Below are 18,318 nucleotides of genomic sequence, written 5' to 3' on the forward strand. Positions count from 1 at the left end.
AGTTTGGGATTTTGTGTATGTACTACTGCACAGTAAGCACCCCAAGAACCCACAGAGACCTTAGTAAAAGCAAAACCATGTGTTTCCATTAATTAAAATATGACATGGACACCAGCTGAGCTATGCCTCCTGCCCCAAACACTGACCCCACCGTCTGCCCAGGGTCCTAGGTCCAGTGTCTGGGTAGCCCACCCCTCTTATGCTAATTTGGAAAAGTGAGAGTGGTTTGTTCCATAACCAAATCTTGCCTAATCTGGATCTCACCACTATGCTTCTTATCAAAGTAACCCCAGTAACTGAGGAAGATAAATTTGTGCTGCCCTTCTTACCGTACCCTCAAGCCTACTCAGTGAATGCTTTGCAGCCATAAAAATGAATAGGAATGCTCTTTTGGTTCTGATATGGAATAGTCTCTACCGTGTTACAGGAGGGACAATATTTACAAATAAGACATTTTGTTTTATGTTTTATCTTAAGACTCCACTTAAATTTTGTATTCTATTGTTTGCGCATTTTTTTTAAAGAAGAAAATAAATACGACTCCACTCCTTTCCCCACCCTGCAATCTTCATGTAAAGCTGACAACCCAGAAAGATATACTGAGTTTATTCTGTGGCTTCCAATAGCCCTCTTGGCATTGTCCTTGCATCCTTGTGTCCCAGTTTGAGAAACAACCTATTGCCAACAGAGCTCTTAATTCCATCCTCTGACAATTGTTGCCTTAGTAATATATTTTTCTTCCAATGTCCTCTCAGCTCTTATTCTTATCTGTGCACTAAGCCCCCCATCCAGATAAATTTCTTTCATGCCACTCAGCAATCCTCCTAAGACTTCAGAATCCACAATTCTGTGAACAGAACCAGAAATCTTTCCCATGTGCCTTGGCAACCTACATCTCTCAAAAACTTCCCCACAGAGACCTGAACTGTTTCTGCCTGCAAGAAGACGATCCTCCTCCTCCTCACCCCCCAAATTTCTATTCTATCACCAAGCAGTTTTTCCCTCTGCAGTAATACAACTGCCTCTTCTTCATTGTTGCTCTTGTTCCTAAAATCCCCCAGGAAAGATAACCTTCTGTCTGCCTTCTTACATTATGTCCTGATCTAGTTCTTGCTCTCCTCTCTAGAGATATGACTCTCACCATCGTCATATAAAGTATATTGAAATATTTCCACATTCTTCCTGTCCCACCTCTTTATTTCCCCTCATATGACCAAGTTCACTATCTTCAGATCTTCCTGAAGCTCTATGAGTCCTGGGCTCAACCCCAGGAAATCCTTGTGTGCCTCACATTGATTCCATTGGAAATCCTTGCATTATGGCAGACTGGCAAGGAGAGGGTAGCCAGGGACTTCTGTGAGGATTCGTTGCATCGTTTCACCATGACTCCTCACTGTCTGGTCTTCACAGCCTCATTTTCTACCTGTCGAAGCCCTATCACTTTGAAGGAAGTCTGTTTGGTGATCTACCTGTCCTGCTCCTTCCTCACTAAAGTCTTTGTACTGTGTTTGTTACGTGGGCTGATCTAGAAGCCTGGGTCAACTGGGTGGACTGACAGATAAACAAGAAGCTGGCCTAGAGGTGGGGCTGGGACTAGGGTGAGGTGAGTGAAGCAAGATTTAAGGTACGTCATACAAGTTCAGGGTCTTTTATTTAAAATTCTGCCTTTATTTAAAATTTGGATGTTTTGTTTGTTATGAATTTTTGCACATTTATTTTGAGTTTTTAAAATATTGCATTATAATATTATTTGCCTTGATTACTGAATTTTTTGACACTCCTTTAAATTTTGTACCCAAGTTCAATGCCTAACTCTTCTTACCCTAGTCTGGGCCCTTCTGGGGATTTGTCTCAGGGACAAGGCTGGTTTCACGAGCTTGTGATCTGTGCAGTCACAGAGGCTCTGAGCTTGGTTTAGTGCTCCGCTGTCTTGAAATTCTTAGTAATTTTTCAATAAAAGGCCCTGAACTTTCATTCTGCACTGGCCCCATAAATTATGCAGCCAGTCCCCTTCAGCAAAGTAAATTTAAAATCGAATGGTGAATCAAGCCCTGCGTTTTCTTTCTCTTCAAGGAAATTGCAGCTGTAGCTTTCATTCTACAGCTTTTCTGGTTCATTTTGTCATTCATTAAATTTAAACCAACAACAACTGGGCTCTGTCCTTACAGTGCTTCCTGGTGTTGCCTCCTATGAGAAACAATGTTTGGCCTCCCAGCTACTCCCCGGGGAGAAAATGTACACTGCTTCTCTCTGGAACTCTGTCTGGGAGACTGGTTTGGTTCTGTGATTCATCAGAAATAAGAAAAACAAACAGTGTAAATGGAGAACTTGAAAAACAGGTGGGCACAATCTCCCCACCCAAGAGAATAGATTTAAGAGGAAATTTGTTTATGGGATGAGGTTTTAAAAGGCGACCTGGAGAATTTAGCAAAGATGTAAATAAACAACTCGTCTTTGGATTGCATTAGGCTTCAGAATAAATATATTAAGCAGCTTCAGTCAAGTCTGCCTTGAATCTGACCTTGACAAGACCCAGTGGCCATCCCACCCCCCAAACATCAGGCAGTTTTCTCTATGGTGAGGGGCAAGGCTACCTTAAACAGGCATCCCGGCCTCCCTCCCACGAAGTGAAGGTAAGCAGAAGCATATCATGTTTCCTCTGAGCGCTGCCTCCTTGATGGCCCCCCTGAAAGCCTGCAGGCAGTCAGGAGACACCAGTCTTGCTTTTATATGGTATAGTCATCCATAGCTAGATACAAGCACACATCTATTACCCACCAGGGGTACTGAATTGCTGTGTTGACTGCAAACAGCCCAGGTCTGTGGTCAATTCCCATTATGTGCAGAAACAAGCTGATGCATTTAACCCAGGCCACCAAGGAATGTGTAGGAACCCAGCAGGCAACCTGGAGCTGGCGGAAGGAAGAGGGATGTGCTTCATGGCCCTCCTCCTGGGTTGCCAGCATCCCTACTGGGAGGAGGGAGTTTGGATTTTTCCTGCCTTCACATCTTCCTCTTCCTTTGTCCCTCATCCAGCACCCAGCCTCCATTATGAGAATTTATGAAGCATTTCCACAGTATGATTCAAATTATTATTTCATGTATTTTAATACCTTACTACACAGACCACACAGAAAACATGCAGCCCGTAGCAAGGCAATTAAAGTATTACTAAAAGATGGTTGAGTACAGCCTTTCATAGTACTTGGACAGAATTTTAAGAATTTTTTTAAAAAAAATCTTGCCTTCCCTATATTTGGCCGACTAACCCACTGTGTTAAAAAATCATTCTTGATTTTTCTGAAAATAGCTACTAAATCCTATACAAGCTATTATGTACTGGGCCAGGCAACATTCATTGTATAATAAAAGAAGTACAATATTCTTCTGTCAGGGTTGAGGGGGGAGGAATTAACATAAATGAGATTCTTCCTTGGGGAATCACCATGCTAAATGTTTTATAAATGTCATATTATACACGCCCCACAAAAAACCTACACAATGGGCATCATGATGCTTATTTTGTAGATGGGAAAACTGAGTCTCAGAATGGTTGAGCTCACAGGTGGCAAGTGGTAGCACAGGCTTTACATGTAGGTCTGTATGGTTTTTTAAAGTTTGTGTCCCTTCTCTTGTGTCATGCTCTTCCCTTTTATTTTTTTTCTCTGTTTGACTTTAGATTGTTATGGAAGATTTTAAAAAAAAGCAAAAAACCCTTGACAGTTCCACTCTTTTATTCTATAGCAAGGGCCCTGAAACATTTAATGCAGGGGAGCTACCTTGTCCTCATGTAAAGCCTTTAGGTTAAAGTTGTCAAGGGAATCCATCTGGTAGCCTCTGGCATTTCAAATGAAGCAGTCCTTCTTCAGAAATATATATAATAACAGTTGTCAGCTTTCACTGAGCATTAACCATATGCCAGGAACTGTTCTGGACTTTCTATGTGGTCCCATTTAGTCTTCACAATGGCACAGTGAGGTAGCACCACTACTATTATTGCTTCTATTATTCTTCCTGATTTACGTACAAACGAGGAAACAGATTTAGAGATGAGCAGCTGAGCCCACTCCCAAGCCTGGGCTCAGAACCACTGAGCTGCTGCATGCCCCTGTCTACACCAGAAGGTGAGCTTCAAGGTCTCTTCCAAACCAAGACAAGCAACGTCAAAGGTCAGGGAGACCACAACTGCTTAAGGAGAAACCTGGATGACTGAGATCTTCCTAGGGCAGGGTGAAGAAAGAGTATTTTGTGTCAATCAAATGAGAGAGTGATGAGGAAAATTACTGGTTCTTAAAAATGGGCAGGTGGGACATATCCACCTGAGAAGTGGCTATGCCATTGTAGTCAGGAAAAGAGTTTGAAAGGTACCAAAGGTGGTATTTGGAAGGTGGTGGCTTCAGGGCTCAGCTGTAACACCACTGTAAATTATACCATGATGAACATTTGTGTCCATAAAACTTTATATTCTGATTGCTTCTTGGAATCTAACCTAAAAAAAAAGAGATCTTGGCAGGTAAAGTCTCCTCATTATAACATTGCATATTGATTCCTACTGGCATTGATGTATATGGATGGTCAACTGTATTCAAGTTTAATTTTTTAGAGAGTACACTTTTCATTCTCAATAACTTCTGAAGTTTTGTCTGCCCAGCCCAATATAGGATAATAGGAGTGTGAACTCAGAAATCAGACTGCCTGGGTCTGAACCCTGGCTGTGCCATTTGCTAAGCTGTATGACACACTTCCTTCAATGAAGACATGGGGATAAGAAATACTCACATGTTTACTGTGAGGGTTAAATTATGGTGAGATTTGTTAAATGCTTAGCACAGTGCCAAAGTAAGCATCCAATGAGCGTTAGCTATTATTATTCTTATTGCTATTAATATAATTATTTAATTTGCAAATAACAGGTAATATAGTTCCTCAGCTCTATTATTGCTTGTCAACAGTGGAATGAAAAGGGTTACAGATTGCTAAATGTTTTGATTTAGTTAACAATAGGAGATGGCAGATCTTGTTTAACAGAAATACCATAACTGAGGGGAAAATTGTTTAATATACATTGCAGCCACCTTCATCCATGACTTCTGAAAATTAAGAACCAAATGGTCACAACCAACACTTCAAACTGTTTGATTTGGTTTAAGGGGGAGCTTTATACTGAAAAGCTGGTAAAATGTTAATAGGGTCATAAGACTGTAATGTTCCCCGCCTGTTTCTTAGCTCAAGTCTTTTACTTTCCTTTAAGAAAGCAAAGATTGTTCCTGTTTGCTTTTTTGTTTTATCCTCCTGAGGTGTGGCTAAAAGGGAGCACAGTGCTGGATTCTAAGAGGGTTAAATTAAAATGACCAAAACAAAAAAAGAGCAGATTATTGGGACGGGGGCTGTTAGTGATGAGTGGCATTCCCCCAGGCTTCTGGGGGTTGTGTAGCAAAACAAGCATGTGGAAGGAAGCAGGTACCTGAAACTCCAGCATGGTCTTCCCCATGTTTGACTCCAACATGTAGTGGTAGGCTCCAATGCTGGTGCTGGGGTCGTCCGCGTCATCCAAAGTGCCCTTGGGAAGTAAGCAGAAAAGGAAAATATCATGGGTTTTTCCTCCTCTTCTTTGGGTGGTCATGAATTAATCCTGTGGCCTCACAGTGAGCCTTCTATTGTCCTAACCCTTCAGGGGTGCATCCTACAACACTACAACCGTCTCCAGTTGATTTGGGATAAAATCCTTACTCTCACCATCACTCATAGTTAAGAGGATTTTGTAATCAATTTGAATCTAGCTTTTGATTAGAATGTTAACTGATTATATACTCAAAAAGAATAATTATCCCAAAGCAGAAATTCCTGTATCTCTCCACAGAGTTTTTGTTTGTGGTGGCATTAATGTTTGAGCAGTTGCTCTCCGAGGCTGCTTTCATCCATTATCGAAATCTTGAAATGCTGACTTGCTCCGTAAGATTCCAATGATCACCAAGCAAATTATGTAACTAACAGGGAAAAAATCTCCAGTTGTATGGACCATTCATATTTTACCACCATGATTCTTAATGGGAGCTTTTCATAATATGCTGGTGTTTGGCCTGGAGACATGGATTTTGGTTTATAGTTTTTCACTTTTGGACCACTTAATCTTTAGGAAACAAAGTGGGTGGGTGATGGGAAGAAATGAAATTCCCCTTCAATTTGGTTAGGGGGAGTGGCATTAAAAAAGCTGACATGAACTCAGGAATGGCATTGGGGCCTGCGCTTCAATATCCCATGGCCCTGGATTCCTGGGAAGGTGGGCAACGGCTTTGTGAGACTGAACAAACAACTGCCAGCATCAGATAGCAGCAAATTTATAGCTTTTGAATGCAATAACATTAACACACTACTGCTGAAATATTTATGTTGGCTTTTTAAATATCCCAGAGGAAATCCATCCAGAAGCCTGCAAACCATATATATTCTCCTTCCTCAGAAATTTCCATGAAAAAATGATAAATTACATTTACACTGAGGGCACCTCCCTGCTCCTGAGTAAATTCCACACATATAAATCAGGCATCATTTTCCTAACTTCTCTTCCTCAAAGGTACTTGAAATTTACAGGGCAGGAAAATAAAGGCTTCCTTTCATCCTCAGAGCAGATATAGACCAGAGCTCCCTGAGGTCTCTCTGCCAGGACAACCACTCTCTGTCCCTGCCTCTCCCCTTATCTCTCTTCTGCATGATAAGAGCATTTATGAGGGGGAAAAGCAGCAAAAAGGTCACAGCTAGTGTGATAATGTCACCTTCATTATCGGTAGCTTCTCCAGAATTACAGAACCTTTATAGTCAGATTAAGGGAATCAGAGAATGAAAATCTCAGATGGGGTTGATCCATGCTAAAGGCGAAGCTAGGAGGTGGCTAATCCCTTTGGTAATGCCAAGTTTCTGCACTTGAAGGACACACAGGGCGACACCTGCCCCAGTTGAGACCCAAGGTTTCCTCCATGGTTAAAATGGTTTATAATTTGGAGGTACGAGGATCAGGAGCACCAAAAATTCATGGGGCAAATCATTTACTGTACTCCTAGACTGCCGAGAAAATGTCCTATCTAAATTTCTAAGACAGAGTTTTTGGCTCTCAAAGCACTTTGTATTTAATTACATCCATTACAGAGATTTCCAAAGCTCTCTGGAAAAAGCAGTTGATATTAAGCATGATAATTCTAACAGCTAACAAATATTGGGCATACAGCTTTTCCCATATCGAAGCAGTCAGTGTTTCCTTAAAAACATAGATTGCAGGACCTCACGCTGGCTGCGGAATTGGCACTTTTAATGAGCACTTCAGATAATTTTTATGATTCGTCAAGTTTGGGAAAAATTGAGCTTCTTTATCTCTAGGTTAAAGCAGTATCCAATGGCATGCATTCTCAGGCCCTAAAAGAATCTGTGCTCCTCAAACAGCAAACATTCAAATAAACAAATCAAGGTGGATAATTTGATACACCTTGATTTAAAGCTTGATTAATTGTGATTAATCCAGGGAGGCTAAAGAATATTACTGAGACATGGAATAGGGAGCCAGCTCCAATATCATGATTTCCAGCCCAAGTGTTCTTTCTGCTGAAAATTAATGATTTAATGGGTTAAAAATAAAACCTGCGCAATTCTTTTTTTTTTAAATTAATTTATTTATTTTTGGCTGCGTTGGGTCTTCGTTGCTGCACGTGGGCTTTCTCTAGTTGCGGCGAGCAGCAGGCTACTCTTCGTTGTGGTGCGCGGGCTTCTCATTGCGGTGGCTTCTCTTGTTGCAGGGCATGGGCTCTAGGCACGGGGGCTTCAGTAGTTGTGGCACGTGGGCTCAGTAGTTTTGGTGCGCAGGCTCAGTAGTTGTGGTGCACGGGCTTAGTTGCTCTGCGGCATGTGGGATCTTCCCGGGCCAGGGATCAAGCCTGTGTCCCCTGCATTGGCAGGTGGATTCTTAACCACTGTGCCACCAGGGAAGCCCAAAACCTGCACAATTCTTAACGAACTTGTTCACATTAGCATCTCCCAAGATTCAAATGGCTCCGTACTCTCAGTATAGCCAGCTTTTCCCTTCCCTGGTGGGTACTCACACTAGTGGAGGCAACTGCTTCCTGCACACTCTCCATAATGAATTCCTTGGTGATCCTGCGAGAGGGCAGCTCATTGAAGAGGGAGTTGATTAGGGCCACTTTAGCTGCATCGCGTCTGGCCTCAGCTCTACTTAAGCAGCACTTAAGAAGGGAAGGAGAAAAGGAGTCATTAAAGAATTCAGCATCTCACCATTTCGCCCCATCTCAATGGGTCTATGGACATTTCTATTTATACATTTACTGTCTGCAGCTATTCCTCCATACCCACGGCTAATCCCCTGAAGATCATCCAGATTTTCTTTCAGCCCTAGAGCCCAGGCAAATGTCTTGGTTAGTCTTCAAATGTTTTTGTCTTATTTCACAGTCGTTGAATGTCTACTATGCACCAGATGCTTTCATACTCTGTTAATAAATAATAACAAAAAAAATAATGGCTACTATTCTGTGCTAGGTGATTACATTCATTATCAGGGCCTTCCTCAAATCCTTATTTCAGAAAGAAAGAAAGTAAGGAAGGAAGGAAAATGGGAGACACTTTTAACACAATAATTAAAAACACAGGTTCTGGAGTCAGACTCCTTGGGTTCAGATCCCAACTCTGGGGCTAACTAGCTGAAAGACTGTGGACAAATTAGTCTTTCTGTGCCTCAATTTCCTCCTCTGTAAATGGGAATAATAGTAGTCCCTGTGTCACAGGGTTGAAGATAGGCTCAATCAGTTAATATAGAGAAAGTAGTGAGAGTATCCAGCACACGGCCACACTCTATGAGAGCATCTCAGGCTTATACTTTTTAACCTTCAGGTTAGGACAAAGGGGCTGCTGTCAAAATCTACTGTTTTTGCTTTTCCAGCATTTATTCCTCACCCCCCCTTCTAATAATAGTCCCCTGATTTTCTTGAGGACCACCTTTTCTACCTTGCTCTCAATCCACGCAGTTTGGGTGGGACAGGAAGTTTGGCTTTCCTGAAGTTAGGGGCCATAGGCAGCCTATGATTAGTAACTCACACAAAAAAATTCGTTTTTCCCCAATTTAACACTGCTCTCCATCCTCTTAGCCTGGCCTTCCTGTGGCTCACATGGGTCTGCTCAATTTAACCTGATTCTTTTCTGTCCTCTTTGTCTCTTTTCTTACCAACTCCTCTTATTCAAGTTCTGGTTTGGTGTGGACCCTGGGTCCAGATAGAGGATGAAGCCCTATGAGAACTGCACTGCCCCTGGAGATCGCACATGTTGGAGGACCCCAGGGTGTGATGGCTCTCTCCTACAGGCTCCTGGGAACTGTCTAGGGTCCTAGATCTTACTCCAGGACTCCTAGTGGGAAACAAGCCCCAGGAAGAGAAGCCCAGGCCTGGGTCCTGGTCAACAGGGTGGGCAGACACCCTTGCCTCTGCCACTCAGTGACTGTGAGACCTGGGCTGCCTGTTCTTTGGAGCTTATTTCCTCACTGGGCAAATGGGAAGGCTAGGCTCTCTGGTCTCCAAGGTGCCCACTACCTAGAATGCAAGATTCCCAGAATCAGTAGTACTTGGTTACTGACGTCAAAGAAGAGGGAAAGTACCAAAGACCCCACTTCATTTTGCAGTTTTGTGCCTCAAGGGCTTCATAGCACCACCGGGAAAAAGCCAAACCCTTCCAGTTTGCTTTTAGCACATTCCTGCCTCCACCTCATCTGCCCCATGCTGACCATCCCTGCACTGATCCAAGAACACTCCAAACTCACGCGCTCATGTCCTCCAGAGGCCGCCTCTCCTCTCCATCTCCACAGACCCAGTATGAGTCCCCTGAGGTCAGGCCCTGGCCCCCTCTGATATGCCCCCTGTGACCTCCCTAGAACAGTTGTGACTATTAGTGCAATGATCCTGTACTTGACTATGGATTACCTCCTCTTGCCCTTCCTCCAACCTCCAGGCCTGCGAAGTGCCCCTTATATACTTCTTGAGCATCCTCCAGAGTGCTTACTCCCAGGGTCAGTTCCTGGAATGCTCATGTATGGTTAGTAAGTGGGCAAAGTAATGACAAGACTTCTGAAATGGTAGGAACATGACACCAAGGAGGACGGAAAAAACATGTGTCAGGAGCCTAACAGAACAATTAAAGGCAGCTATTTTAACTTAAACAACACAAAGAGATTTCCAATATTTCCTTTAAATGAAGAATGGAGCTAAATTTCTAAAAATGTATGTGAAAGGTGGTTTGGGCTTTTTCTCCTTAGTGTTGAATGACAAGCTAGAAGGCTTTGGGATAGCTTCACGCAGCAGCACCCTTCAAGGTTTAGACCTTTCTCAGGGTTTAGGCCACCTGCATTAAACCAGGGTTGGGGGGATCGGAGGAGTTAGGCAGATAGATTGTCTTTGCATTATGGACTTGGCTGGAAATTTACAGGACATTGAGTTCTGAGTCAGCAGTCTAACTGAAGCTTGAGTGCCACCTCTTCCAGGAAGCCTTCCCTGACCAGTCCCAACTGCAGGCTGGGAGGACCAGCATCCATAAGAGGCACACACCACACTACTGTGTAATTGTCTACTAGTGCTCTGCCCACCGACCCCAGACTGTGAGCAACTTAAGGGCAGAGTCTGTGACTTAATCATCTCTGCATCTTTGCACCTGCAACATAGTATGTTGAATGAATTATTGAATGCAGCCTAGGAAATTCAAACACAGGTCATTAATGCGCCTGACAAAATATTCAAGAAATCCTCTTAAAGAAGAGGATTCAAGATATATACTTATTACTTTAAAAAGTCCCATTTCAATATACGCTTTATAGTATTCATAACCCAGTAACATAAAAATATACTAATATGTGAATTTCAGAGGGAAAATTGGCCATTAAGTTCAGACACTCTGAGAGTACTATTTTTGCCTGAGTGTAGGATATGTTTATTATTCTTTGGAAAATCAGTTCCCTGTTAAAAAGCAAACAACGTTTTTGCAAATATTACCTGACATCTGTAAAAGCAGCTCATTTTAACAGGAATTTGCTGTATGTAATCTATAATAATGCCATTGGGGTTTAGAATTTAGAGAATTAGATTCAGATCTGGGCACTCTTAAGAAACTTTATATAACTTTCTATCTAAATAATAGCAATTTAAACCATCTTTCATAGAGAAAGACCTAGTAAACACTACTTAGATAAAAGAAGCTATCTATTTTAAATAAGACCAGCTAAGTACTAGATCAAAGGCGCCACATACATTTACAACCAAATGGCACTGCTTCTGAGATCAAAGTGCTGCAGGGCTGAGAGGACAGAAAGAGCCTCTACCCAGAAAGCATGGAAGAGGACTATGAGACTTAACCAATTTCGAGATTTTAAAGCAGACACATGTCTTTACTTATTTTATTGTTTCAATGTACAGGATCTTTGGTTAAAATGGGGGAGAAAGTGTACCAATTAATAAGTACATAAAATAAAATAAATTCTGAGCCATCAAAGGCTTTTCTTGCTATTGTTTTTTGCATTTCTGAAAGACAAGTACTTCAAAATGTCTATAATGTTAACCAGCCGCTTTCTTTTAAATTTTGGAGCTACAAATCCAAGCCAGTAAAGCTGTATATTTTTCTTTACGGATCTTTTAATGGGAACTCTCGAACCATAAGGACCTGTGCTTGGACAAGAAATTTAGCTAAAAGCAATCTACTTGGCAAATCTAAATCAGAGTGTGGATTCTGCTGTAAGAACAGGCACTGTTAGAGTTACCATCAAACAGTGGGAAATGCTGCAAGAAAATAAAATATGGTAAGTGACAGGACGTTTTATTGATGTGTCCAAACTGGTGGTCAAAGACATCAGTTGGGGAGTGAATGAAGTATGATGTTATTTCAAAGCAACTTCCTGCTGGCATTAGACTTCCCAGGTTGTATGGTTTATTCTTGCTGTTTTTCAGCCAGACCCCAATCATAAATACAGATTTGTAAACCATGCCTTATCCGCTAACCATTCTTACTTGTTAATATAGAGAGACAACTTCTGTCCTTTGCACTTTGTGAAAGTACAGAGCTGGAATATTTAACAGTCAAGATTTTACTAAAGTCAGCTGTGGATTTCTTTGGTATGTGGAGCCACATGCTTTTCAAGTGGCTAGCAGACCCCACTGAGACATTTATCTTGAGGCTTGGATGCCTTTCATTTGCTGGTAGATTATAAAACACTATAATCATTTCAAAGCCTCTCAACTCTAAAATTAAAGCCAACAACAAAAAAAAACATCTGTGGCATTGCTCAGGAAAACCATTTAAAGGCGGTGGTAGCCAGCCTCTGAGATAACCCCCAGTGATCTCTGCCTCCTGGTATTCACACACTTGTGCAGTCCCCTCCCATATTGTACAGGTTTGGTCTGTGCAACCAATAGAATATGGCAGAAGCTAAGGTATGTCACTTTTTAAATTAGGTTATAAAAGACCTTGTGGCTTCCATCTTGGTCACAGTTGCTTTCTCTCTGGGAAGAGTCAGCTGGCATGTTTTGAGCAGTCCTACTGAAAGGCACACGTGGTAAGGAACTAACTAACGCCTTCTGCCAACAGCCTTCTGAGTGTGATTGGAAGCTGATCCTCCAGATCCGATCAAGCCTTCAGATGACTCTAGCTCCAGCTGATGGCTTGACTGAAACCTCTGGGACACCCTGAGCCAGAACTACCCAACTAAGCTGCTTCTAGATTCCTGATCCTCAGAAACAGTGTGAGACAATGATAAGTTTTGCAGTAATTTGTTACCCAGCCATAGATACCTAATACAAAGGCTTTGCTCACATCAGGCAATTGGGAACTCCCTCAGCCAACCCTTGAGGGAGAGCTCACTAACAGTAATCCTCATTGCTGACTCTATATGCTGGGTGCTGAGCTAAGCACCTTATGTCAATTGTCACATTTAGTTATTACCACAATCCTATGAAGTTGGTTTTGTTGTTATCCTTATTTTGCCCACGAGAAAAACAGAGGTTACATATCCCAAGGTCATACAACTTAAAAAGTTACCAAAACAAGATTAAACCCCATGTCTGTCTGACTTGAAAGCCCAGATTTTTAACCACGACACTAATCTGCTTGTCACAGAAATGGTCACCCACCGTGGACTAGAGAAGATATATAATTTGGCTAAAGTCTCCCAGCATCCCCCAAATCAGTACAGATAGTACTTTAGCCCAAGCTCCAACTTTGATATTCCATGGGTCATTTTGACATAAGACACCAAGAGTATCTCCTCTCATTCCCACATGATGAACTCAACTTCTTTTAGAAGAAAAGGGCAAGGAAGAAGCAGTGCATTGTCATAAGAAACTGTGCTCAATGATAAGGGGCAAGTGCTTACAATTATATTAATACCTCTTCCCTCCTATTGTCCTTTTGATGCTTTCCTCCGCCTGGACTGTAGGGAAAAGGAAAATAGAGAGAGAAAGACCAACTATGACTAGACCAGAAGATCAAATGTCATTCCCTGTTGGAAGTTTCTCATGCTGGCTGGAAGTTGTCCCTTGATTAAGTATGGAGCCAAAAGAATTGGGGGTTTTACCACATACAATTGCTCAACAATTTTAAGATGTGTTTGGTAACTTTTCGAGAGCAAAAGTCATTTAAATCAAACTTCCCCAGCTCCACTGGATAAGAAATTCTCTTTAGACCAGCTCATTCTGGTTCTGTATTTTATTTTTGGATGTTAGATCATGGACAAGCTACTAGGAGCCCACAGGGTACACTATGAAGATCATTGCTAAGCCTAGGCCAGGAGTCCAAACTAATAGTTCAAAAACTTTAGTATTCATAGTAAGATCACCTGGGGAACTTGCTAAATATGCACATTCCCAGGCCTCAGTCTGACCTATTGAATCAGAATCTCTTCAGATGGATCGCCATGGGGGTCTGCATTTTAACAAGCTTTCCAGGTGATTCTGAGGCAGGTGGATCCAGGACTATGCTTAGAGGAATGTTGCTCTAGCTTCTGTCCCTTCTGTGTCTCATTTTTAATTGGCAGAGGCAAAACTAGGTTCTGTGGGGCCTGAAGCTTACACAATTTGAGGGACTTTGAGAAAAACAATACGAAATCACACATTAAAAAGACTGGCATGTGAATTGGAAGGAGCCTATGGCAGAAGTTTCATTTGCTTCATGGTTGAAAGGGAGAACTCTCTCCTCTACTAAAATACTCTACCCTTCTATACTCTGGTCACAAAATGTCTGGGGGATTTCCCCCCTACACCAACTAATTCTCTGATACCAGCTGGGTGTCCTACAATTTAACTCAATTCTGAAACTGTCCACCTGAAGATAGCATCAGATTCCACAGATTAATGGCTCTGTCCTACAAGATGACTCCACTTCAGACACTAATCACAACTCCAGGTTGTTAGCTGTGTTTCTGACCAACCAACTGGAAATGACAGATGCCCACAACTCCCTCCTCTGCTTCCATCATTTGCTAGAACAGCTCACAGAACTCATGAAAACTATTTACTACTATTTACTTACTAGATTATTGATTTAGTATAAAAGGATATAACTCAGGAACAGCTAGAGAAAGAGACACATAAAGCAAGGTGTGTGGGAAGGGACTCAGAGCTTCCATGCCCTCTCCAAGCAAACCACCCTCCCAGCACCACCAACCTAGAAGCTCTCTGAATCCTATCATTTAGGACTTTTATGGAGGCTTCATAACATAAGCATGATTGATTAAATCTTTGGCCATTGGTGATTAAGTTAATCTTTAGCTCCTCTTCCTTACCAGGAGATCAGAGGTTGGGGCTGAAAATTCTAAACTTCTTATCATATGGTTGGTTCTCCTAGCAACCAGGCCCCATCTCTAGGAGCTTCCCCAAAAGCCACCTCATTAACATAAACTCAGGTGTGGTATAGCCCTTTATTTGTTATAAATAATAAAAGATACCTTTATCACTCCTATCACTTAGGAAGTCCCAGGGGTTTCAGGGGCTGTTGGCTGGGAATCAGACTGCATATATGTTATTATAAATCACAATATCACAATGGTATATCTACCTCTGCTAACATCAAACATGCTAATTTCTCACTAGAGAAATTACTTCTACACAAAAGTCAAGGACAGCAGCATTCAGGTTGAAAAAAAAAAATCCTTTATGACTGTTCTTCTAAAAGTAGGCCCTTAGGAAGTATGTAAGTACTCCTAACTTAACTGAGGTCTCAATTTTCCTTTTTGCTCAGCAGTTTTTATTTCTTCCATGATAATTTTCCATGTGTCACACTATGCAACAGAAAGATTAAACCAAGAATGATTTGTGGGTCAGTAGGCTGTCCTGAAATAAAATAGTGGCTAATCCACTTTTTAGGATGTACGGAAATTCTTAAATTAATTGAAATAAAATTTTGGTAGCCACGTAAATGTTGTAAACATAGAAATGCCTAATAAGATACTAGTTTTATTGTTAATTATTGATAACAATAAAAATTGAAATTATTATAAGTGTGTTACTGTTCACAGAAACGTTTTCTAGCCAGGATGACACAATTTATACTCTGAACAGTAACTTTCCTGGTAGTCCTCATTTTATTGATAGTTTTTCCCTTGCTTTGTATTAGAACATGTGTTGAGTGACTGTTTCTGGACACTAAGATTTTTCTGTCCATACATCCCAAGTACAGGGTTTTCTTTACGAAAGCATGTGGAAACACATCAATACAAGTGACCTTTCTCCATCTTAAACAAACAGCAGACTTCTTAGAATTTTTTATATTTGCATTTCAAAGACATCAAGAAAAATAAAGGTCTGCAGATCCTAAATGTATAAAACTGAGTTAGGTACACTTTATTCTGTGTCTACCAATGGTAGCCGAGGAGTTGAAAAGTGGTCAGTAAGGAGCAAGGTTTTTGGAATAAGACCCGTCATGTATTATACATTTGACAGATTTTATCCACGTGCAAACTCAAAGCTGAAGATGCCATCCTCCCTGGGGTCAAGGTCAGGTCAGTGTTATTTAGGTGGCATTTGCTCAATAGCCCATCAGACCCAAGGGGCTCTCCCAAGCTGGGACTTTGCAGGTGGCAAAACCAAATAAACTGACTCTGTGCGAGGTGAGAATTCTTGCCCAGATCCTTTAGGCTGTCAAGTCTGTCATTCAGGTGGTTGGGAGTGTTTTGCTTTTGTGACTCAGAGTCCAAGTCTCAACAATTGACTTGCAGAGTTTGTGTGTACGGCCTGCCAGCTCTGGTCAGTGTCACCAACACCTCAGTTTCATCCTGACAGCAAGCCATCAGCACAAAGAATGCCACAAACCAGGCCCTGATACTAATTGTCCCCCTTTCAATTCTTTAAGACCTTGACTGCCCTGGTCTAAGCATGAACATTTGCATGTGTTCCAATTTATCTATTCGTAGATACATGAGCATTTTTTTCCCTTCCAGACGGTGATGTGAAAAAGGGAAACCGTTGAGACTCAGTCACCCAAGTTAATATCGTGTCTCTTTCTCTGTAGGTCAGGCTGGCTGCAAATACACTGGGAACAATTTGGAGCTCTGTGTGTGCTGGGAATGGGGGTCTTTGCTAGGTATGGGGGAGGGGACTGGTCTGGGAGTCCAATTTTCAGAGAAAACTCACCAGTTCCTGTCAACTGAAAGAAACGTTTCATGCACATGGTGGGTCAGAATGTTATTTTTATAATATAAACCACCTGGCCTCCTCCTCGTTTACCTCTGCCACAAATGCTATTCTACACACATACCTAGACCAAGGTCCCTGGTAACTATTACAAAACCATGTTGTTTTGCTCCTTGAGGTTTTTTTCTTTTCCCTTTTTTCTTTTCTTCTTATTCTTTTTTCAACTTCAGGTGAAGACAAGATGAATTGATCAGGGCTCAAAGTTTTGGTTTATTTTTATAGTTGCTTTGATGTGAAAGGACTTGGCTCTGATGTAAAAGGAGAGGGATGGGGGGTAGGGTGGGGAAAGACGGAGTCAGCCTTTCTTCCTCATTCAGCAGCTTGTGAGACAGTGAGCATCCTCCTAAAGTTCATCAACTAAGGCTGGGGGACTCCCCTGGAGATTGTTCTATTTGAAACAACAATATGTGAATATCTCTATTCACTTTGCTTGATTAAAAAAAGTAAAGTTAGCAAAGGGTTCTGGAGAATAACTAGGTCTCATTAAAACAATATGCACTTCCAGTTTCACGGGCAAGCCATGAAAGCCTGATCATTAGCTGACATATGACTTTCAAATGGGAAGGGGTTATAACTAACCTTCCTATCTTTGAGTCTCATTAGTTGCAAAACAGGATGCTTTCCTGTGGAGATCTCTACCAGGAAATACCTCCTTTAGAAGTTAAGTTACATTGCATAGCATGTTGTGCATCTGCGTCAAGGTATACAACTCTAGAGACAGAGAAGAGGTCATGGCTGATTTCAAACAGTAATAGTTGGCATTAAAACAGCATTAGTGCAAGGCAGTAGTCTCAGTTTTATGGCAGGAAGTAAATCTCTCTTTGGAGCATGGAATGTTAAGGCTAGGCCTTATTTAATAATCAGTAAAAAAGAGAGCATTACAATTCCATTTAGCCAAGTCTATGAATTAATCAAATTTTCTTAGTCCTTCTCTCTCGGGAAAAACTTAATTTTATAAACTTACTCTATTGTGATTTAAATATACTTTTAATTCCCTGGACTTTGAGAAGAAGAATCATGCAATGCATGAAAGTATAAAACATGTGTTTTATATCTGATAATACAGGTGAAGTGTGCTTACTGCCTTAAAAGTGACTAAAACAAAACCCCTATCCTTTTAGGTAGTATGTACCTTGGAAAAGTAGTTTTTCCAGGTGTCTTCACAGGCAAAGGCTTTGGTTTGAAAACCAAGTGGCATAAAAATGGAAGGCCTTTCAGAGACAGAGCTTTGGAAGAAACTCATCTGCTCTGAGTGTTCCCTCTCACACATCCCAACTGTGCAACACTGTTACACAATGCCAAATACTGGTTGGAAATGAAAAAAAAAAATCAATCAACAGCTTGCCTCTGGAAATATTAAATGCCTCAGTTTCACGTAGCACCTGGCATGATACAAACAGCCTAAGTACCTGACCCCAGTGTTTACCACCTGTTTTTCTGTAAAGCAATTTTAACAATAACAAAATACATGAAAAAAAGTATGACATCTCATTGAATGAGTGTTCTACACTTCAAATAAATCGAGCTATCACATCAATGTTTTAGCCAGGGGATACATTTTTTGTTCAATCATAACTTTTGCACATAAATAATCACATGGTGTAGT

At 41.4% G+C, this 18,318-nt stretch overlaps 1 protein-coding gene across 1 annotated transcript in view; it reads right to left on the minus strand.

Annotated features, from left to right (window-relative positions):
- Window positions 1–18,318, minus strand: part of LIX1 (limb and CNS expressed 1) — a 47,252-nt gene that overhangs the window by 4,041 nt on the left and 24,893 nt on the right. Inside the window, exons 3-4 of the mRNA XM_068533929.1 lie at window positions 8,088–8,228; window positions 5,465–5,560 (exon numbers count right to left, since the gene is read on the minus strand). Coding sequence (XP_068390030.1) covers window positions 5,465–5,560; window positions 8,088–8,228 — 237 coding nt within the window. The remainder of the gene's footprint in view (window positions 1–5,464; window positions 5,561–8,087; window positions 8,229–18,318) is intronic.

Source organism: Eschrichtius robustus, chromosome 2, assembly GCF_028021215.1.
Source record: "Eschrichtius robustus isolate mEscRob2 chromosome 2, mEscRob2.pri, whole genome shotgun sequence".
In the NCBI taxonomy this organism is placed as follows: Eukaryota; Metazoa; Chordata; class Mammalia; order Artiodactyla; family Eschrichtiidae; genus Eschrichtius; species Eschrichtius robustus.